Source organism: Meriones unguiculatus, chromosome 14 (assembly GCF_030254825.1).
Source record: "Meriones unguiculatus strain TT.TT164.6M chromosome 14, Bangor_MerUng_6.1, whole genome shotgun sequence".
Lineage (NCBI taxonomy): Eukaryota > Metazoa > Chordata > Mammalia > Rodentia > Muridae > Meriones > Meriones unguiculatus.
In genome coordinates, this window is record NC_083361.1 from 17,077,939 (window position 1) to 17,101,963 (window position 24,025).

General features: G+C 42.0%; 1 protein-coding gene across 1 annotated transcript; it reads left to right on the top strand.

Annotated features, from left to right (window-relative positions):
- Window positions 1-1,317: 1,317 nt before the first annotated feature.
- Zkscan2 (zinc finger with KRAB and SCAN domains 2) lies at window positions 1,318-23,385 on the top strand. The gene is made up of 7 exons (XM_060366886.1): window positions 1,318-2,315; window positions 3,118-3,304; window positions 5,576-5,646; window positions 6,009-6,135; window positions 10,491-11,174; window positions 16,528-17,019; window positions 19,947-23,385. Exons 1-7 carry the CDS (start codon window positions 1,917-1,919, stop codon window positions 20,867-20,869), a joined length of 2,883 nt encoding a protein of 960 aa, XP_060222869.1. The 5' UTR covers window positions 1,318-1,916; the 3' UTR covers window positions 20,870-23,385.
- The last annotated feature ends 640 nt before the right edge of the window (window positions 23,386-24,025 follow it).

The following is a 24,025-nucleotide window of genomic DNA, read 5'->3' on the forward strand; positions in this document are numbered from 1 at the left end:
CCACTACCCTACTGAGGTCTCAGTGACCTAAACTCTAAAACGGAGGCAACTCCATCCTTTTTATGGGATTTTTGTGAAGACCAGGCTCTGCTCAATCCCTCCTTAGTCTCTCCTTGGATCTCATCCCATGTAATGCTTCTTCCAAGAAATTTACCCAGACCTCTTACCTAGACCAAATCTCGAATGTGTTTCTTTTCTTGGAAGGATTCACTACAGTTACACAGAACATTATTTGTGGCTTCTTAATGGTAGGGGGTCCTGGTTTTGCTTATTACCTATCACCATGTCTGGTATGAAACCAATACTCAGCAAATACTATTTTTAAATGCAATTAAGACAAGCTGTGTGCTGGCTCCATCTATCCCCTGGCAGATATGAGATGTACCCAGGGATTATCCCTGGCCTTCCTTCAATTTATGCCTTTTATAGCTACGGTGCTCAATGCTTCTGCGATGCTAGAATTAGTCAAATTATGGCACGCGCGTGCGCGCAAACACACACACACACACACACACACACACACACACAACTTTGAGAAATATCATTGCCATGTTTTCTAACAAGCTACCTACCCTACCCCTGAGACTAAGATCTGCTTTGCCCATTATTGAATGCCAAGCGCCTAAAACACTGTCACAAAGTAGGCACTTTCAGGATGGGTATTCCTGAACCGGCAGGTTCTGGAACATCTGACTATGAAGTTTTGCATCAGTAGGGGGATCTAGGCCTGGTCCTACGAGGTCCCAGACAGTCCTTTTGACCATGCTTGGCCACTCAGACCTTCCAGGGCCTAGGGCTAATTAAGAAATTCCCAAAAGAAAAATAAGACTTCTCCTGACCATTCATCTGGACAGAGCCAGCCACAAGTCCTTCCTCCAGAGTGCGGGCTCCAACCAAGACAGCCAATGCACAGCTGACTGTAATCCCTCCGCCAGACAAAGGAGTCCGTCCACCCTCCTATCCACAACACACCAACCCATGCATCTTCGCACCCCTTGCACTAAAGAAGTGACTCCAGCCGCCTGCGGCGTCTGCCCGGCCGGAGGCAGGACGCTCGCTGCCGTTTCGCGCCCTGCTTCACACTCCCTGGAGGAATGAGATCCGACCTTAGCGTGTCCCTCCGCCCGAGAACACCCCTCGCACCCCCTGTCCTAAAGTCCCTGGGCGGCGAGTCACGGTGCTGAGCGCTCTCGCGAGACTCCTCCACGCAGCCTTCCCCTTGCCCGCGAGGAAGCCTCGCTCGGGTCTGCGGTCGCGGGCGGCGCATGCGTGGCCGCGGCTCCCAGCGCCCCCCGCGCACTCCGCTGGCGGAGCTGACGAGGCTGCGCGCCAGCCGGTCGCTGCCCCCCGCGAGGCCTCGCACCATCCTGCTGCCGCTGCCGCTTTCTCACCCTGGCCCAGGCTCTCGGCAGCCTCGTGCGGAGCATCCCCGAGCACTGCAGGCGCTGCTGGGAGCCCGGAAGAGCCCGGCCCTGGTCCGGGACCCTCCTGCACTCCCGCCTCTGCTGGACACCTGCAGCGGCCTGGACCCGGGCCAGGACCCCTGGACCGGCCGCGCCTCCCGGGGCTGCACGGACACACCCCCCTCCCAGCCGGCGCCTCTGCCCATCCTATCATCACTCCCCTGGGTTCCCTTTCAGCCCAGCGCCTGGTTTTCTTTCTGACCTTGCACCCCAAAGAACCTCAAGGGAGGGGGCGCATCATAATTAGATAGGAGGCCGGGTTTGCAGACTTTTGGGGTGGATGCACGCACATTCACCTTTTCAAGAGCCTAGTACAAATTTGACTAATCAGTCGAGTCCCGGGTTCTGTCGGACGTGCTGTTTTTTACCGTCCCATTGACGTCCAAGGACATTAAGTAGGGGGCCCCTCGGAAGCTTCTCTGGGCCCTGACTTGGAGCTAGACCTGTTGGATCATGGCTACAGTCCTGAGCCCTCAGATGGACGTGGAAGTTGAGGAGTGCCTCATAATGAAAGTGGAAAGGGACTCTGAGTGGGCATCGGAGCCCATTCTGAAAGGATCAGGCAGCCCCGAATGTGAGTCCTTTCGTAAGTGCTTCAGGCAGTTCTCTTATGAAGACGTGACAGGACCCCACGAAGCTTTCAGTAAACTCTGGGAACTCTGCTGCCGGTGGCTGAAGCCAGAAATGCGTTCCAAGGAGCAGATCCTCGAGCAGCTGGTAATTGAGCAGTTTCTCACCATTCTGCCGGAGAAGATTCAGGCTTGGGCACAGAAGCAGTGTCCAGAAAGTGGAGAGGAGGCGGTGGCCCTAGTAGTGCATTTGGAGAAAGAGACCGGAAGACTGCGAAAGCAGGTGAGTGAGGATTTTAAAGTGAAAGGGGTGGGAAAGGCAGGTGAGCAGGGCTACCTTGCTGGAAGAAGAGCTCATTATAGAAATAAATGGGACTAAAAAAAGAAAAAATTCAAAAACTGAATCCCCCTAAAAGCAGTTTTGAATTTCATATTAAACGGAGGGGAGAATTTTGGTTGAACTCTTAGCTTGCAAATTAAACTAAAATTATGGTCTGTTTTTTTAATCCTTGGTATAATGTTTCTACCAAAACTACATACACAGTAGTAAATAGTTAATGCCTCCCAGGGTTTGGCTTTGGTGGGAGGGAGAGAAGCCAGGGGGTTCTCCAGAATCTTCTCTAATCCTTTAAAATTCCACCCATTGCCTTATGAAGTACTCTTAGCGCTGTGGTCCTTGGCATTCATCCAGTTTAACTGTCATTTTTTTTTTTCAGTGTCCTTACATGCTGGTATAGTTACTTTCAACACCCTTTTTTTAACCTCATGAACTGCAGTGTTTGCCAGGTTTGCAGTTTCACCTTGCACAGGATGTGCTCAGGAGATGATTTTTATGAGTTTTCATGTCACTCCTGTTCTGATTAGTTCTCTGCATCTAATAGATAAGAGGACTTTGTAGTAATGACCCTTCAAAAAATAAAAAGAGTACTCTTCTTTTCCTGTAATTCCCAGACTTCTGTGAGCCTGTTTCAGTTTATGGAGAATTCATTCCTTCTTAGTTCTTCTATGTCCTTTTTTGAGGGATTTCACCCTGATTTGCGGTTCTTTTCCTCCATCTTCCCATTTATGATGACTTTATTTTGCAGGTCAGTAGTCCCCTACATACAGAGAAGCAAGCCCCACTTGGAACTATGTGGGAAGTAGCTGACTTTGAGCCAGGGCAGCTGGAGACCCAACGCAGGGTTGTTTCTCGGGAGAAAGCTGGAAGCGTCCACTCAGGACACCAGGAACAGCCGAACCAAAAAAGAGAGCATAGGCCATTACCTAAGAATGGTAAGGACTCAAAGTACAGCAAGTTCAGAAACCGTCCAGATTTACATTGTATCCCTAACACTGTCACTTGCTCAGTATAGGTCTCTTCGATAGCCATTTGAGAAATAAATCAAATATTTGGAAAGAAATTTTTCATCTACTTCAAGAGTCAGAAATATGTGCTACCCGAATAAAATGGAATCATAAAGATGGAAATTAGGGAAGCTTAGATTTTCTGGGGCAGCTTTAGATCTTGTTTTGTTGTTTTTAAATCTCCAACATCAGTTTGTGTCTTTAGTCATGCCATGTGTATATGTGCTCTTGGCAGACTATAAACAACTTGAAAAACTGTTGAGAAATGGAAACAATATACTTTCATTCCAAAACTTGACTCACGAGAGAAGGCATCCCAGGATGCTGTATGAGAGGGATAAACGGTGACAACAGCATGTAGATACGAATACAGCAAGTCAAATACAAGGAAGGAACGAGCTGTCCTGCCCTTCCCAGTACAGTTTCTTTCCATCTCCGAAAGTGTGGGCTTCATCCCAGGCCAGTAGAGAGATGTGGAAGGATCCTGTCAAACCGTCTGCCCCCACCGTGATCTTGGGCAAGCAGCATGGAAAGAAGGACTAATGCCTAAGATCTTAGGCTGAAAGAGGCAAGCAGACCTGAGTTCATAACCCAGCTCTCCCATTTGTTATTGTGGTGGCATTAGGTTATTTCTCAAACTTTCTGACTTCTCATCTGTAAAAGAAAATAGCAGAGTTGTTAGTGTAGATGCAGTGGGGCGGTGTAAAATAGCCAGTGCATGCATGATAGTGTTCAGTAAATGTTATTTTCTCTCATAATGTCAAAATTATTTTTAAACTTCAATTCTGATTTTTAAAAGCTTTCATTGACAGGAAAGATTCACAGTGGCCATACTGCCACAGCTGTGTGCAACCCCAAAGAAAAGAATGTATTGCAAATATTGGTAAATTCTGAGTTATTCGATGTGTTCCTTAGCATCAAAGATCCCTTTATCATATATGTTAGATGGCTCTAATAACTTTAGCTGATAAATTTAGTGTGACAGCAAATACAAGTTTATAATGTTTTATCATCATTACCATCCATGATGATAAAGGTGTTTTTTTTTTTTAATCTGTTGAAGACTGAGGAGTGAAGAACAGAAAATTGACAGCTAGATTTCTCAGAAAGATGATTAACTGAAGAAATGTGATTTCAGCCATATATTTATAAGAGACTATGATGTTTCCAAGAAAATTATTTGGGGGGTTGTAAGATGGCTCAACAAGCCAAAAAAAAAAAAAAAAAAAAAACCTCCTGTTAAACCTGATGACCTGAGTTCAATACCTAGGACCCACATGGTGGAAACACACAAAGACACTCAGAATACACAGATAAAATGTAATTCTTTTTAAAAAATGCATTTGTTTACTTCTATAGAAAGTAGTAGCTCAGGCTTCTAAGATCTGCTCACAATTAAGTTATTCTTTCGGGTTTCTTTGGAGGAGATAGACCATTGAGATTGCTGTAAAAAAAAGTTCACTTTTCTCCTAGCCAGAGGGGCTATTGCGTAAATGTTCATTGTGCCCGTTGCTGTACGGTTTGCTGTGTTGGCAGGACTTAACCAAGTTAAACTTCTAACTTAGGCTAAGGATGACAAACTGTTGACTTGTATACCAAATGGGACTTGTTATATTTTACTTTCAAAGAGTTTTGCTTGAGATTTGGAGTTTTTGTTCCTGTTTTTGTCTTTTGCTCTTTGTTCTTAAGGTTTAAGACTTGAGATTTCACAACAGTCCCAGGTTTCTGGTGTCTTACTTTGGATTTCCATTGCTATCATTAACATCTTGATCAGAAGCAACTCAGGAAGGAAAGGGTTTATTTTCACTTCCATTTCCACATCAAAAGGAAGTCAGGACAGGAACTCAAACAGGACAGGAACTTGGAGGCAGGAGCTGATACAGAGGCAATGGAGCTTTTCATGACTTGCTCAGCCAACTTTCATACCATCTGTGCCCACCTGCACAGGGGTAAAACTGTCAGCAGTGGGCTCCCAGATAGTCCCAACCCTCTCTCCTGTACTTTACCTGCTTGTTTGAGTCATGAGCCCAGCATTAGGAGAAGGTAGAGGTAGTCATTGCTCTGAACTCATTGAAAAAAAGTATCTATTCCTCTCTGTGGGTTTTAATATACTCTAATTTCTAGAAAGGAGAAGCAGCACAAATTGAAGGACCAAAGTTCAGAATATTGTGACAATAATTGTTTCTTCTCTTTTTCTAGCTCGCTCTTCTCTCTGGGTTCCTGTCCCGAGTGATGAGTGGAACACAGTAGACCAGGAGGTGACAGCCGAGGTAATTTACTCCCAGGCGAACTGTAATTGTCCTCCCTGGCCCTCCTTCTAGGGAACAGTTATTTTCTGTGCTTTTACTAGCCTACATTGTTTATACTTCTTCCAAGAGACTTTTTCCCTTCATTTCTTTTCCAGAAGCGTTTGGACTCAGCCTGTCAGTAATGGAACTCCTTGCTGGATCATCTCTCTTAAGCTATCTCTTCCTAATTATTTACTGTATCCCCCACTTAACTTGACACTTGATACGCACGTTTCCTTAATTCAGTTCTTCTCTAGGGCCCCTCTCGCCTTCATCCTTGGCTGATCATCCTTTGAAGAGCTTTGCAGTTGTCTTGGTAGTCACTGGTGTTAGTGTTGTTACAGGAACCAGTAAAAGATGCCCACACAGTGAGAAGCCTTTCCCACAAAACTAGTGTGCGTCAAGTTCCTGCTCACAGAGATCTCTACCGGGAAATCAGGAAGGAAAATGCAGGGAGCGTGGCTTCCCTAGGTAAGCATTCTCTCCTTCACAAGTAATAGACTGACAGGCTTCTTAATATATTAATTCCTACTGGTGATATATAGTTGCTGACGCTAGGGTGTAAAGCAGCGGTTCTCAACCTGTGGGTTGTAACCTCCTTGGCAAACCTCTTATCTTTTTAAAAAAAGAAAAAGAAAACCCTTACATTACAATCGATAACAATAGCAAAATTACAGTTAGGGAGTAGCAATGAAAATAATTTTATGGTTGGGATCACCGCACACACACGAGGAACTGTGTTAAAGGGCCTCAGCATCAGGAAGGCTTAATGGATCTCTGTGGATTGTCCAGGGTAGTCATGTATCTGTTCCCTTCCCTTACTCATGTACCCTCTCCAGTAAGAAAATTGTAATAGTAATTGGAACATTGAGCAGGAGTTAGATATGAATGCCAGTTTTATATTACAGGACATGCAAACTCACATCCCAGCCTAAAGGAATGTGAAGTCACCAGCTCTTTCTACAGTTTGTTTTTACTTAACAATAATATCCTCAACACCTAACACAAGCTGCCTAACGGGTGGATGAGCACCTGTTAAGTATTTGTTGCATGGGTAGAAATCTTAAGTTCTGAATAAAAAGTAATTCAAATTCGTAACCTCGGTAGCATATTGTGAAGTATTTAAGCAGACAAGTGCATAGGCACACATGACCGTTATAGTGTCATGGTATGAGCAGGTCTTCAGAGGGCTGTCCTTGTCTGCTTTAACAGGAGAGAAGTGCTGTCCACTCATGTGCGAGTTTTATTCAGAAGTCAAAGACTGCTGAGGAGTTGGGGAGGCAGCTTGTTCAATAAAGTGCTCCCAAGCATGAAGAGTTTGGCACTTAAAATCCACATTTTAAAAAGCCAGGGGTGGTGGCATGTGCTCGTAAACCCAGGATGGAGAGGCAAAGACAGGCAGATCCCAGGAACTCACTGAGCCATCACTGTAGCCTAACAGTGAAATGCTTATCTCCCAAAACACAAAAAAGGTGGAAGAGCTGGAAGGATTGCTCAGTTAGTAAAGTGTTTGCACAAAAATCTGAATTCAGTCCTCAGAACCCATGAGAGCAGGGGACACATTCTTACAATCCTAGTCCTGGGAGTGAAGCCTCTGTTTCAAGTGGTTCCTGAGGGCCCACTGGCAAGACAGCCTAGCCTACTAGATGAGTTACAAGTCAGTGAGAGAACTTCTGTAAAATGGGAAATAAAAGGTCAGGTGCAGTGGCATAGTCCCCAAAAGCCAGTACTCAGGAGGCAGAAGCAGCCAGATCTCTGAGTTAAGTTCCAGGCCAGCCAGGGCTGCACAGGGAGACCGTGTTCCAAAAAAGAAGAAAGGAGAACAACACCTGGGGTTATCCTCTGAGTTACACACAAACATAAAAATTGTAGGCGCAGATGTGACTGATACCAGTTTATAACCAATGGGTATAAAACAAACATTATAGATACTATAATCCTGTAATGTCTGGTGAGTAACTGCTAGCCATACATAATTTAAATTTTCAGTTTTGGCCAGGCGGTGGAGGTACACACCATTAATTCCTGCACTTGGGAGGCACAGGCAGGGGGATCTCTGAGTTCAACGGAGAAAGTACCAGAGCAGCCAGGGTTACACACAGAAACCTTGTCTCAAAAAAAAAAAAAAAAAAAAAAAAAAACACACACAATTAAAATTCAGTTCGGAGAAATGGCTCATTGGCAATAGCACTAGCTACTCTTTGAGACAACGTGAGTTTGTTTGCTAGCACTCATATGGTAGCTCACAACCACACATAACTCCAATTCCAGGAGATCCCAGCACCCTCTTCTGGCCTCTGAAGGCACTATACATACATGGTATTTATACTCCTAACCTCTTTAAGCAAAACAATTTCCCATTGTTATTTGATATGTCTATATCCAAGTTTTTGTTTGAATATTTGTTTCTTCTGCCAAAATTTTCCAGACTTACTATTTAATTGGCAAATAAAGTTTCCTGTAATTAAAATGTGGAATTTTATTATTTCATATACATTATGCAGTAATAACCACAATTAACACATCATTCACATAGTTAACAGGAAAGACACTTAAAATCTACTCTCAGTCAATGATAGGTCTGAAGTACATTCTAAAATGTAAGCATTATTAGATCCCCCAGAATATACCCTGCTTATTGCTCAAATATGTTCTTTACATCTGTCCATATTTCCACCTCTGGAAACCAGTTCTGGTCCTTTATACACTGAGAGTTTTTAAACATTCCACATAAAGCTGAGATGGTGTGATACTTGCCTTTCACCGTCTGACTTATTTCATTTGATATAACTCCCTCTAGGTCCAGGGTATCTAACCATTAGGATCTCCTCTCTCTAGTTTTCTTTTCTATGCTCCATTTTATAGATCAATTTTTCCATATTTTTTAGATATCATTTATTTCCATTTTTATTTTATTTCATGTGTATGAGTATTTTGCCTAAACGTATGTCTGTGCACCACATGTGTACCTGATGCTCAGGGAGGCCAGAGAGGGCATCAGATCCCCTGAAACTGTAATTATAGGCAGTTGTTAGCCACCATGTAGGTGTTAGGAATCAAAGCCAGGTCTTCTGGAAGAGCAGGTAATGATCTTAACCACTGAGCCATTTTCAAATGTTCTTTTTTCACCCATTGATAATTAGTTTGGGCCTTTTCCACACCTTAGACAGTATAAATGACATTCCAGTGAATGTCAGAGAGCTGGTGCCTCTGCAGTGATTTGGTTTCCTTTACAAATATATCCAGAAGTGATAGAGCTAGGACACTGGGAGTTGTGTTTTGTAATGTTTTCAGATCACCTCCGTACTGTCCCACAATGGCTGGATGAGTTTACCTTCACACCAGCAGTACATGGGGTTCACTTTCTATACACGCTCTCCAGCACCTGTTATTCTCTTTCTTCTTGATACTAGCCGTTCCAACAAATGTGAAGTAATAGCATGCTATGGTTTTGATTTGCTTCCTCTGTTAAGTAGTGATGCCAAGTACCTTTTCATGAGCCTTTTGGCTATTTGCACATCAGATTCTTTGCCTATTTTTGATCAGATTTTTTCTAAGAATTGTGTGATTCCTCATACATTTTAGATTTTAACCTCTTACAGTATATACAGTTATAAGTATTTTTGCACATACTGCAGGATGTTTCTTCACTCTGCTTATTATTTTCCTTGTTGTGCCAAAGCTTTCATTTACTCTACTTTGGTTGTTATATAAAGTTTTTTCAAGACTAGTATCATTTTGCCTTTTTCCCCTATGCTTTCTTCTAGGAATTTTATGGTTTCAGGCCCCACGTTTAGGTCCATATGCATGCATGGAGGTACATATATAGGTTAGTGGTCAGTGTCTGGTGTGGTCCTCAGCTGTCTTCCACCATATTTTCTGAAACATGGTCTCTCACTGAACCTGGAGATCCCTTTGCTGGGATTACAAGCACGCGTCACCATTTCTGCCCTTTTCATGGTTGTTGGGGGACAAACTCAGATCTTTGTACTTATATAGCAAACACTGTACCAACTGAACATCCTCCCCAGCCCTATGTTTAGGTACTTATTATAGCTCCAGTTAATTTCAAGTGGTATAAGGTAGCAGTCCAGCTTCATTCTTTTGCATGTAGATATTCAGAAATGGAGCACTTTCCATTTCTTTTGTCAAGATTAGTTGGCCATATATGAATGGATTCATATTGTGTCTATTCTATTTTATTTTCTCTATTTCATGGAAACACAGTTCTGTATGATTAATATAGTTTAATATTCTTTACTTTTATAATAGCCCGAGGTATGTGTGTGTGTAAATGTGTGTGTGTGTATATATATATATATATATACATATATATATATATATATATATATATATATATATATATATATATATACCAGGAAGAATGTTGGGACACATACATATAAGTAAAGGAAACAAATACTTTGCTAGCTGTGGTGGCTCAGGACTACATCCTAGCACTTGGGAGACTGAGGCTGAAGGATTGTTAGGAGTTTGAAGCTATCAAAGAGTTCCAGTCCAGCAAGGGCCAAGTATGATACAATATCATCCAAAAGAAAGAGTCAAAAGTACTGAACTATTTCTTGCCCTTGAGGGCATTCCTGAAAGAAATAGCTAAATGGACACAGTACTTAGATGAGACAAGATGATGTCATTTATAGATTTCCATGCCAGAGAAGTCATTTAAATAACTGCAGAGTTCATGTTCCTGGATGAGGAAGGCTTTGGTGTAAACAAATAGTCCAGGAGAATGTGTTTCAACAGAAGACGGGGGTATGGAGTAATGACATCTATGCCTACTGTGAAATATGTTTCTCTTACTGTAGGAGGCACTGTGACTACATCTAACAAGGTAGCTCAGTTGGAACAAAAAAAGGAACGATGGACTGTAGGTCTACATTCCTCAAATAAGAGGAATAGTGTCCTGCAAAGCAACTACATCAAAGAGAAACCAGTGCGTGCTGTTCAGATCCCAGCAAGGAATGCAGGGAAAGTATGGCGAGAGCAGCAACAGTGGGGTTTAGAAGATGAAAAAATTGCAGGTGTGCACTGGAGCTATGAGGAAACCAAGACTTTTCTTGCAATACTTAAGGAATCTCGCTTTTATGAAACACTCCAGGCTTGCCCCCGAAACAGCCAGGTATATGGTGCTGTGGCTGAATGGTTGAGAGAATGTGGCTTCCTCCGAACACCAGAGCAGTGCCGGACCAAGTTCAAAAGCCTTCAGAAAAGTTACCGAAAAGTAAGGAATGGTCACATGCTAGAACCCTGTGCCTTCTTTGAGGACATGGATGCCTTGTTAAACCCTGCAGCCCATACTTCATCTACTAATAAGCCAAAGGCCGTGATCTCTCTCCCCAGACTAAAGAGAATTGGTGTTAGTGCTAAAGAACAGGTCAGTTTGATGGAGGAAGAAGGTGCTGAAGACTCGGATAGTGATGAAGTGGGCATTGAGTTTATACACAAGTCTGAAATTCGTGCTGCCCCTGTCCTGTTTCAAAATCTAAGTGGTAAGAATTGTACTGTTTTGTTTTGTGTTTGTTTGTTTGTTTGTTTGTTTTTCTTGGTATGAAGATAGAAGCGTAGTCTTGTGGGGGAAATAGTAGATTAAGCTAACCCTGGAGAAGGCTGTCACACTTCATGCTGCTTCACAGTGATGCCCCACAACTAAAACAGCATTTGGGTGTTTGTTGCTGTCCTGAGTTCTGAGGAGCCTGAAGGCTCTTTTTCAGGTTAGAGCTCAGCATGGTTTTTAAATATTTAAGGGTCAAGGTAGAGAGATGATTCGGTGGTTAAGAGCACTAGCTGCTCTTACAGAGGATCCAGGTTTAGTTCCTAGCATCCACATGGCAGCTCACAATTGTATTGTAGCTCCAGTTCCAGTGATTCCAACACCCTCTCTGGCCTCTGGACACCAGGCACACAGATGATAACCATGCATAGATGCAGGCTTTCATATATACATATAAATCACATGTGTTATATTCCTTCCTATGGAAGGAAGGTAAATGGAGCTAAAGAGTTGTAAATGTCTAGTATTATTTGAGAATTAGTATAATTAGTTGTATTAGATTATAATAAATAAGGATGCATTATTAGTCCATATAGTATAGGCAATAACAAACAGTGTAAAAGGGTAGAGAAAATGAAATACAAACTTTTTTCTGCCCAATGTAAAAGACGATAAAAGATAAGAAACAGATCACAAAACAGATGAGGCACATAAAAGCAATTGTAAGAGCCAGGCCTGGTGGCACACAGCTGTTACCCCAGAACTTAGGAAGTAGAAACATCAAGAGTCCAAGGGCAGCCTGGACTATATAGCAGAACCCCCTCTCTAAATAAATAAGTACAAAAACAAGATGTCTTGGTTGCTTTTCTGTTACTCTGAAAAGATACCAAGACAACTTATAGAAGAGTACATTGGGGCTGACCATCCTGGCAGCAGGCAAGCAGGCATATTGCTGGAGCAGTAGCTGAAAGCTTACATTCTTATCAGCAGGTAGAATGCAGAAAGAGAGGGGTCCCACTAGATGCCAAATGTGGGCTTCTGAAACCTCAAAGCTTCCCTGAGTGACATGTCTTCTCCAACAATGCCACACCTCCTAACCCTTCTCAAATAGTTCCACCAACTAGGGACCAAGCATTCAAAATACGATCTTATGGAGGCCATTCTCATTCAAACCACCACATCCTACTTTCTGGTCCCATAGGCTTGTTGCCATATAATAAAATCCATTTTGTCTAACTTCAAAAGCCCCCATAATCTTTCAGTCTCAAGAGTCTTCTGAGAGTCAAGGCAGTCTCTTAATTATAACCAACTGTAAGCTAACTAAAAAAGCAAATTATGAGATAGAAAGACCTGGAGGGAACAGGAGCTCTACAAGAAGAGCAACAGAACCAAGAAATCTGGGCCCAGTCTTTTCTGAGACTGATACTCCAACCAAGGACCATGCATGGAGATAACCTAGAACCCCTGCACAGATGTAGCTCATGGCAGCTCAGTCTCCAAGTGGGTTCCCTAGTAATTGGAACAGGGACTGTCTCTGAGATGAACTCAGTGGCTAGCTCTTTGATCACCTCCCCCTGAGTGAGGAGCAGCCTTACCAGGACACAGAGGAAGACAATGCAGCCAGTTCTTATGAGACCTGATAGGCTAGGGTCAGATGGAAGGGGAGGAGGACTTCTATCCATGGACTTGGAGAGGGGCATGGGAGGAAGTAAGGGAGGGGGCTACAGCTGGGGTGCAAAGTGAATAAAATATAATTAATATAAAAAATAACAATTAAAAAAATAATCATAAAAAATGAAGCCTGGTCTTTCTGCCTGTGTGGAGCAGATGTGAGATCTCAGCTACTGCTGTAGTGACACGCCTATCTGCCTGCTTCTGCACTCCTGGCCACGATGGTCATGAACTAACTCTCTGAAACTGTAAGCAAGCCTCAAATTAAATGCTTTCTCTTATTAAAAAAAAAAAAGCAAATTATATACATCCAAAATAGAATACCACGGGGGGGAATATATATATATTCATTCTTCTTTGTTATTTTTCTTTCTTAAGACAGGGTTTCCTCTGTGTAGCCTTGGCTACAAAGTGAGTAGACCAGGCTGTCCTCAGACTCACAGAGATCTTCCTGCCTCTGCCTCCCAGAGTGCTGAGATGACAGGAGTGCACCACCTCCCCCAGCTATATATTATCATTCTTTAAAGGAGGAGTGGGGCCATAGTGAGGGAATACTGGACCAAAGCGAGACCGAATCTCAGCAGGCCAAACTCCACATTTGTAGTTCTATGTCTGACTTCAAAAGCCTTTGATGGCTCTTCTCTTCCTTTTTGCTAACCATAACACACTTCCCTCTGTTGACCTGGTTTTACTCTCTACATGCAGCTCTCCCTGGCAGAGAGCTGTCCCTGGGAGCATGGCCATGGTGCTGCCAACCTCTTGGAGTCTCCAACACAATCCACTTCACTTTTCACAGCTACCCAAAGTGGCCTCTCAGCGCCTCCATACAAGGACTTCCCTGCCAAATGCCTGTCCCCAGTGGCTTTCCTTAACTGGGGAGGAAGATTCCACAGCACCGTTACTTTTATATCCTTCATGACTCCAAAGCCAGAATCATGCAGCTGAAGTTGCCAAGTACTGCTGCAAGCTTTGAGTGGAGTCTGGCCCTCTCCTTGAATTATATTTACATAAGCTTAGATTTGTTGCTTCTATGTGTTGAATAAGATTTCCTTTGTTTTAGGAACAGAAATCCTTGGCATTTCCTCTTTACAAATTGGAAGCTTACCTGAATGGGTATTATCCTGAGGTCACCACTCTTTTGTTTTAATATTTATTTATTATTTATACAGTCTTCTGTCTGCGTGTACACCTGCACGCTGGAAGAGGGCACCAGGTCTCACTATAGATGGTTGTGAACCACCATGTGGGTGCTGGGAATTGAACTCGGGACCTCTGGAAGAACAGCCAGTGCTCTTAACCTCTGAGCCACCTCTCCAACCCCAGAGGTCACCACTCTTTATTCCATTTCGCATCAAGCCTGTCTTTAAAGTTCCATCTCTTTGAACACAGAGTTGGCTCCAGCATTACATTTTCTGCTGCCTTTTTTTTCCTCGGATAGTACAATTTGTATTTCCTTTTTTTCCTGCTTGCCCTTTTTCACCATAGTCCCACATAAGCATGATCACTAATAAGCACATGATTCATTCAATATTAAGCTGTCCTGAAATTTCCTCTGCCAACAAATAGTCAAAAACTCTTAAGTTAGCCTCAGGTAGATGCTTAGGACAAGGGCAAAGGCAGCCACATTCTTTGCCAAAATATTGCAGGAATGGTTCCTAGCCCAGTGGTCTCTAGTTAATACTTGTTTCCCTCTGAAACCTCTTGATCTAAGCCTCCACAGCATGCATAGCTCTCAACACTACTGTCTTCCATGTTCCTACTAGGATGGCCCATTAAATCCCACTTACAACATTCAGCCACTTCCCTAGTCCAGTCTTCACATTCCTCCATCACATCAGTACCCTATTCCTGGTACTAACTTAATATTCCCAACAGCTGGGAACCAGGCATTTAATATATGAGCTTGTGGGGACCATTTGCATTCAGACCACCACCCAAGAATAAGATGATATAAATAAATCTAAATATATCACTGATTAAAAATTTACCAAACCACGATTAACGCATTAAAAACAACAACTGCACATTCCTCATTATAGGAGATTTCACTCTAGACCAAAGATAGGCATTAAAATAAAAAGAGACTGCAAACCCATAATCCCAGCACTCGGGACCTGTGGATTTCAGACTAGCTTGAGCTAGTCTTAAGATCTTACCAAAAAATAAAAGAAAAGAAAGAAAAAGAAAAGATATACCATGCAAATCTACTGTTAAATATTTGGGAACTAAGACATACAGAGTTAAAGTTACACAGTTAATAACTGTGTAACAGTAGATATATCATGTAACTGTACTGGGCTTCAGTTTTCTCCTGTGAAAAACGGGACTAAGAACTCACAGGGTTGTTACTGTGTTCAGTGGGAATACAGGTGAAGGTACTCTGAAAAGGCTAAAATGTGTCACTGATACTACTATTATCTTTCCTAGTCCATTGTAGGAAAGACGATAAATCCATCAACAGAATGAAAAAATAAATCAGGCTAGGAAAGCTGGAAGTGTGTTCATGAGGACATGTGCTTAAAATAAGCAGGTCTGCTGACAAATGTGAGGACTGTCATGCATATACAGGTCTATACCAGTCTGAAAATATGAAAACACAAAGGTCAGGCTCTTGGGAATGGTCTTAAGGGTAGGAATCCAGTAATAGGTCTGGAAGCATCCAATAAATAGTGAGGCTAGCTACTACTTATTCCAAAACACACAAAAAGCATGTTTAACAAACTACTCTCTGAAAAAAGTTTTATTCTGCTGTTTGTGCCATACATATCATACTCTCTCTCAAAAAAAAAAAAAGAGTTATCAGGCTCAGAGCTATTTGGACATAGCTCTCATTCTCAAGGAAAACTGGTAAAAGGTGATAGGAACTTTCAGGCTGTTCTTTTGGGTTGTAATCCATTGTTCTGAAGTTAGTCTCCGTAGCAATGGCAGTGTGAGCGACTACGCTTACTCTTCCCAGGAAACTCTGAAACCCTTCTGGAATGTTGGCTGTTCATTTGAAAACTGATGTCTATGCAACTTGAGTCTTTGTATCCAGAAACACAGAATCTCATTTTTTCTAATTATTATAATGTCTTTGAATAAAGAATTAATAGGTTTTTTTAAAACATAGACTTTTCTGCTTTTTATAAAACTTGTTTCTGGATATTCCATGTTTCCTGTTGCTATCATGAATAGGACTTTAATTATGATTATCTTTATCCTTGAAAAGTTCATTCATGTATACAATTAAATATGATTATTTCCCTCCAACGAGTGCCATGTCAACTCAGGTCTGTTTTATCTACTTATATGTATTTACTTACTAGTCCACTAGGTCCAGTTAGTGTTGTCCATACGTGCATAGCTAACCTACCAGTGGGAAAACCCTGAACAGTTCGTCCACCTCCTGAAGCTGTCAAGTGCTCATAGCACCTGGAGAGAGTGTATGTGTGTGTGTGCAGGCACACATACCCATACGCACACACACCTCTATGCTAGAATTCTGGCTGGTGGTGTAGGTCTTTTGCAAGTAGCCAGACCTGCTGTGAGCTCATGAGTACATTCGCCTGTCATGTCCAGAAGACAGTGTTTCACAGTACTCCTCCCTGAAGAGGAGGTATTCCATTACACTGCATAATGTGTGTAATAGAGAAGCACCAGGATCCTTTTCTTATATCTTAAACTTTATCCCTAAATGGCAGGTGTGCACTGGGGCTATGAAGAAACCAAGACTTTTCTGGATATCCTTCGTGAGACCCGGTTTTACGAAGCCCTTCAAGCCTGTCATCGGAAGAGCAAGTTGTATGGAGTTGTGGCTGAACAACTTCGAGAGTGTGGCTTTCTCCGGACACCAGAACAATGCCGAACCAAGTTCAAAAGCCTTCAGAAAAGTTACCGAAAAGTGAAGAACGGACATGTTCTGGAGTCCTGTGCATTTTACAAGGAGATGGATGCCCTAGTTAACTGCCATACACCTGCCCTTTCCACCAGCACCTCAGAAGAAACCCCATCACTCCCAAGGCAAGAAAGAGGACATATTGAGGTTGAACCCGAAGAGCCTACAACCTGGGAACCTGAGGAGAACTTACAGGAGGCAGTGTTAGAAGATTCTGGCAGCGAGAGAATGAGTGAGGAGGAAATTATAGAAGAGCCAGAACTCCAAGGACCTATAGGCCTCCCACAAAGCCCAACTGGTAAGGGTCATGGAGCTCTTAGTCAAAGCAAGGAGAAAGGGTAACTTTCTGAAAAATTAGCACACCTGGCGCATAGCTCATGCATATTTGTTCACTCAGGAGGTATTCAAGTGCTGTGTACTGTTCGAGGAACAGGGAACTAGAACTAAGTAAAATGAGTCCTGTTTCTCATGGTATTCCCCTAACAAGGAGGAGCTCAGCTCTTCACATTGTGTAGCCTCCGACTTTGGGACTTTAGCCTTGGTTTCTATTTTCGTGGGTCAGACAGTGTTTTGTTTCTGGAAATACTATAGAGAAGAATGTGAGATTCTACATTTAAAAACTTGAAGGAGAAGGAAGGTCAATTAATGTCAAATCAGAACCCTCTCGCTACTGTGTGTAACGTGCATGAGAAAGAATAGGCACAAACAAGATGAGAGGCTTTATTCTGGTCCTGAGCACCAGCAGCCTGCTTCCCACTGCCACTGGGTGTGCTCATTGGCAGCTAACCACTAGCTCAAGCATTAAACATAACTAAACCCCCACACTCAGCATTTGCATGCAGGTAGATGACATGGCTTGCTAGTAAACTGTCGCTTCTGCCTGCCAGTGCTCTCATCGTCATGAACATTGTTCTAGTTCTGTCTTTCCCTGTTCCTTGCCTAGACTGTAAAAGTATCAAAACCAAATTTTTTCACCCATACATATTTTTTTTTTGGAGGGGACAGGGCTCCAACTGTAGCCCAGGCTGGCCTGGAACTCATGATGCTCCTGCCTCCACCTCTTGAGTTCTCAGATTGCAGGCATGCACCATCATGCCCAGCTTCTTATCTGTGTTTTGATTAAGACATCCTTAATCTGGGCTCATCCTATCCTTCAAGGCATATGTGCTAGTATTTTCTTTCTCTAGGCTTTCTGTGAAGCAAGACTATTCACTGTGTTCTACATGCTCCTTAAGTTCTCTCATATCTAGTCCAGGGCTCATGATCTTCTCCAACCCAACACTTTGGACATATTTGGCTCTGTAGATCTGTTTATCCACATTCTTTCAACTCCCATACTTTGTCTTATGGCACCAAACACTTCTATGTCTTAAACCAACCTCCCAGACAGGAGTGAGGTCCTGAAGGGTGGGAGGTATGACTTTCTGTGGCACAGGAAGTGTCAGAATGTGAGGGATTTTGCACTGATTTCTTGAACCCAGCGTTTCTGGTTTGCCTGACTTAGTTAAAGAGGCCCAGTAAATGGAGTTAATGTCCAGATATAGCAGAGCAGGACTTTATACGTATGCTGTCTGGTAATATTTATATGAGAAATCATAAAGAGTAAGTCCAATATGACTTCTTTCTTTAATGTTATTTGTTTATTTTTCTTTGTGTGTGTCTGTTTGCCTTCATTTATGTCTGTGTAACATGTACATGCCTGGTGCCCACAGAGGCCAGAAGAGAGTAATTGGAGTTACAGATTGTTGAAAGCTATAAACCCAGGTCCCTCTGGAAAAGCAACCCATGTCCTTAACTTCTGAGCCATCTCTTCAGTCCTGACTACCCTTTTAATAACTATAAAAAGAATTCCTATGAATAGTATTTTTAGGTGACTTCCAGGGTACAGTCAAATTATCACTTACCGTCTGAGTCAACTAATAGTCTGTGATTTCCTCTAAATCCCAGAACAATGTTGGATCTAATAAGAAAACCTCAATCTGGGAATGGAGGCACACATCTATAATCCCAGCACTTAAGGAGACAGAGGCAGGTATCTCTGAGTTCAAGACAAGCCTAGACTACAAAGTGAGTCCAGAACAACCAAGGCTACACAGGGAAACCCTGTCTCAAAAAAAAACAAAAAAAAAAACCTTCAAAAGGAGTATTAATTGATAATAACATCACTGTAGTTTTTATATATGTTAATGAACTGACTGTTGGCTACCCTTCTCTTCCATCTGTGTGTGGAAGGGAAATCATGTTGACACCTGCAAGTAGGAACAAGATGGTATAGTACATGCTTAAGAACAAGGGTTTGGGGATCAAACCTAGCATAAGCCTAAGATATTCAGCTTTGGAAATATTTATGGATGGCAATAATGTGCCATTTAGAGTTTGCATCAAACTAGTCTAAGTAGAGAGCAGAGAATGTGTGGGAATAGAAATGAAACTGGATTAGTCATAAGATCATTGTTAAAAGTCAGTAAGTAGTTCATGGGAGTTCTTCATACATACTACACTGTTTATTCTTCTGTAGGAGTGAATTTCCCATAATTCAAAGCTGATAACAAAAACTTTCTTAACAAGTAACCAGGATGTTGCCAGAACCAAACTATGTCATTTTAAAGTTTCTGTCTCTTCAATATATCATGCTTCCCATAAAACTTCACAGAGAAGTTGAATCCAAGATGTACTTTATAATGAATGGGATGTAATGAAAGAGTAGAAAAATCTAGTTTTGGAAGCAGTAAAAAGGAATGTTTCTGTTATTGTGGTCCATGAAGTAACCAGAAAAACAAGCTACAAGATAATGAGAAAAATAGTACTCTAGGCTAGAACCCAAATAGCTATTGAAGATTTTAGAAGTAACTTGAGGAATTTGGACGTGTCCATTAGAGTTTATTCAAATAAGGTATACTGTAATATCTTAGTATAGATGTGAAAAAAGAAAAAAAGAATAAACTATAACTTTAAGGAGATAAACCAAGTAGTTGCTAAGCTATTCAGGATACAGATAGAGTATGGTAGCTTGGTCTGTAATTCTGTTCAAAAATTTTTGAGAACCCACACTGTAGCAAATGTCAGTCACCTTTCTATAAAACTGAAAGCATGTAAAGCATGGTGAATCAGTCAGTTCATTGTATATGGCCATAAACATTAGAGGATCATAAACATTGTAGGCCTGGTTAATTGTTTTGTTAATACTGTACTTTTGTGAAATTTTATTGTCTTTTTCTTTTTCAGATTTTGAAATTGGAAGTAGTATTAAGGAGGACCCAACACAGGTAATATTTAAGGACACAGAGCCCCATAGAGCATTAATAGAAAAGTCCAAAAGATTTGTTTCCCAGAATACCAACCCCAGTAAATATTGTAAAAGGGAATGCATCTCAGGAAGACAATGGGAAAACCTTCAAGGAATTAGACAGGGAAAATTGATGTCTCAACCTAGAGATACAGGGAAGGCTGTGGTGCATCAGAGGCCTTTTGTGGGGAGGAGACCATACAGACTTCTTAAATATGGAGAAAACTTTGGAAGGAGTGCTCGCCTCATGTGCAGGATGACCCACCAGAAGGAGAATCCTTATAAGTGCGGTGTCTGTGGAAAGTGCTTCGGTAGGAGCAGGAGCCTAATCAGACATCAAAGAATCCACACTGGGGAAAAGCCGTTCAAATGTCTTGACTGTGGGAAAAGCTTTAATGACTCCTCAAATTTTGGAGCCCACCAGAGAATCCACACTGGAGAAAAGCCATACAGATGTGGGGAGTGTGGCAAATGCTTCAGTCAGAGCTCAAGTCTTATCATCCATCAGAGAACCCACACTGGTGAGAAGCCCTATCAATGTGAAGAGTGTGGGAAAAGCTTTACCAACAGTTCTCATTTCAGTGCCCACCGCAGAGTCCATACTGGAGAGAACCCCTACAGATGCGGGGACTGTGAGAAGAGCTTCAACAACTGTACAAGATACCGGGAACACCAGCGACTCCACGCTGGAGAGAAGCCCTACACATGTGCCCAGTGTGGCAAACATTTCAGTAAGAGCTCTTTCCTCACCAAACACCGGGAAGTACACCTGAGAGAAAAGCTACTGCCGTACTCTCCCTCTGTGTATGCCCCGGAGAGCCTGCTGAAGGGGAAGGGTGATGAGTTCAGGAAGGCCTTTTGACAATGAGCTTCTCTTTCCACATGCCCCTTTAGCTGTCTTATCTTTGTCTCACTCTTGGAAACAATCTTTTCTTAGCTGTAAATTGCAGCTCCCAAGACAGGCCTGAGAATATAAATAAGCTAGGATTTCATCTGTTCTCACCTCATATTCTAACGTGCTCAGTCTGTCTGTCTCCTGTGAGTCTTGACGATTTCAATAAATGAGATGATAAGTTTTTTGAGTTGAGAATAAACTTCTCACTAAAGTGTTGAGGCTAACTTCCAAAGCTGTCCCACATGGGTGAGAGTTCTTTTCAAATACATGAATGGTGAAAAGCTTTTGTGGTGTTATCTAGCACCCATATGAGATCTTGGCAGCAACTTGACAATGGATTTTCATTGTACCTGGGTAGAACTTGTAGAAGTTTGATCAGAACTATATCAGATCCATCTTGATTTTGAGGGTACAAAAGGAATGTGGAAGTTTTACACCTGCCTTCAGAAGTCTGTATTAAGAAGTTGATCCAAATAACTAGGATTAAATTCCCTGTGTTGTAACTGAAGGGATGTTGCTAATACCTTGTCTTCCACCAAGAGAAGCACTTGCTCACCCTTTATCTCCATTTCTGTTTCGGAAGACTTAAATCCTGTGTCTGTTGCTTCTCCAGTGACAAGTAATCCTTGTACTGTTCATCATAAATCTATACTTACCTCTTAATTGTTCTGGGTGCTCTTGTCTGACTCTCTGGGCTACCTTGCCCCACTCAGATGGGAGAGGATGCATGTTAGTGCTGTCTCATTAAGAGACAATCAGATTTCAAAGCCTAGTTCTACCTGTCATTTCTCTGACTCAACCTAGAGCGAGACTTACCAGTATGTTGGCATATTTCATATTGCCTATCTCTACATTTCAGTGTACTATAATAGTGTTTCTAAAAGTTCAAGGCTGTAAGGAAGAAGGAGATGAGACCTGAAGCACTCAATGGACTCTTTAGGCCTGCTTTAGATCAAAGAGCTACCTCAGTCCAGACTGCTTTCCAGGGTTGACTGTTATACACCCTAGTCTCTGGTTCTGAAGCTTCTAGTTCCTGATTGTAGGATCTTAAACCTGACTGTAGAGCCCGAAATAATTGTACAGCTCTATAGTTCACTCAGTGAAAGTAGAACTACTTATAAATTTCCACTCTAGAGCAACACCTTATTTTCCCCATTTTCCTGTTCTTCTAGGGGAGAAAAAAAAAGTCTTTGATAATCCCCTGGTATTAATCAGGTATATGTTGTCAGGAAGTTTCTGATGGTGAAATAGTTAACTTGCATAGAATTACAGATGAAATTCAGGAATTTGATCTTCCCAAATCAGTTACTTGAAGATGAGGCCTGTGGCATTCATACCTTTCATACATAGGTAACCCAGTGTAGCTTTGCTTTGGGGAGGGAGTATAGTAGAAGGAGGACCATAGTCAGGGCTCTTCCTAGGTTGTTCTCCTCCTGTCAGATGCTCTCTTGTTGAAAACATCTAGAGATAATTTGTTTTTGTTTTTGTTTTTGTTTTATGAGACAGGGTTTCTCTGTGTAGCATTGGCTGTCCTGGGTTCACTTTGTAAACCAGCCTGGCCTCTAACTCACAGAGATCCACCTGTCTCTGCCTCCCTGCATGCTGGGATTACAGGCGTGTGCTAACATGCCCAGCTAGAGATGATATTTTTATGTGAGTATATTTGAATCTTTTGAGACCTGTTCAGCAAAGTATCAAAGAGTGTAGACACTGTAAAAAGAAAAGCGCTTTATGGTACCAACATAGGATATAGCCTGTTGGAAGGCAAGTGACTCAGGTAAATGCTGGTAACTGTTTGTAATGCGTGTTTGTTGGAAACGTTATAATTGCTGACAATTATAACAGTAGCTTATTGCCTATGTATTGTCTGAATTAGAGACTTCTAAGGGTACATGGAGCTTCATGTTGGAACTGTGCCTAGACCAGTAAGATTGTGTGGTGCCAGTGGGCTTGTGCTTATAATTGTGTAGATGTTCTGAAATTCCAGCTCTAGAAAAGATGCACATTAGTATAAATTGCCACTTAGAAACATGTACACAGGATTGATATTTATATGGAAGCATGATTCAGAATGTAGATGACTTGTTCACCGATATTTATGTACTGTTATGTATACAACCATGTTATAATCACAGAGGAATACAAAATTAGTTGGGGCCATGGTGGCTGTGCTCCGGCAAGGAAGTGTTACAGCAAAAGATACTCTAATTAAGTCCAGGGTGATGGTCAGTCACCCCATCTGGAGGAATCGCAGTCACATCCTGAAGACTTTCTGTAAATTGCAAATAGAATATCAGTTTGGGCACTGCTGATTGACACACTCTCCCAGCAACAGGAAAGATCCAGGGCCTGTTATGTCTTCACCACAAAGTGATTGTCTCCTATGTCTAAGACACAGCTGGGGTGAGGTACCTACAATCCTAATCATAAAAAATGTTAGGATGTGTATTAATCTAGTGGACCTTATCTCGGTTCTTAAGAAACAGATCTTCCTACCATCATAAACCAAGGTGCTTGTTTATGTGTTTCTCTTTTGTCAGCAGATGTGTGAGTTAGAATGAGTGATCACATTATGAGTAGTACATCATTACCACATCTCTGTAATGATCCATAGGTCTCAAGACCAAGGACTTCAAGGAGGAAAAAAACAGGTTGGTTTGTTTGTTTGTTTGTTTTTAAGTCTGAGAAACACTGTGATTTTTATAACTTGCTGCTTCTCCATTGCTGTTCTGGCTGCTGGAAAGCTCAACAGAACACCTCAACCAACTACCTACACCTATTTATTTGACTCTGTCATATTTCTTTGGAGATTGTCTCAAGTCCTGTTTTTAAACAATGGTGTATGTATAAACAGATTCTTTATTTTCTGCCATTCTGTCCAAGACATTTTAGAAGCTGTGTTTGTATTTCCCTCCTAGGCTTTCATTGATTTTCACAAATACCTCACTAATTTTTACTGATGATTTTGTTATATATTCAACCTAATTCATTTATCTGGGAAGAGACATGTTTTTTGTAAAGAAGAAAACTCACATGTTAAACAAGTCAGGGCATCCTGCCACTGAGGAATGTGTAATAGACCAGAAGCCAAAAGAAAAGTTTAGTATTGTTGCCACTTCCTTA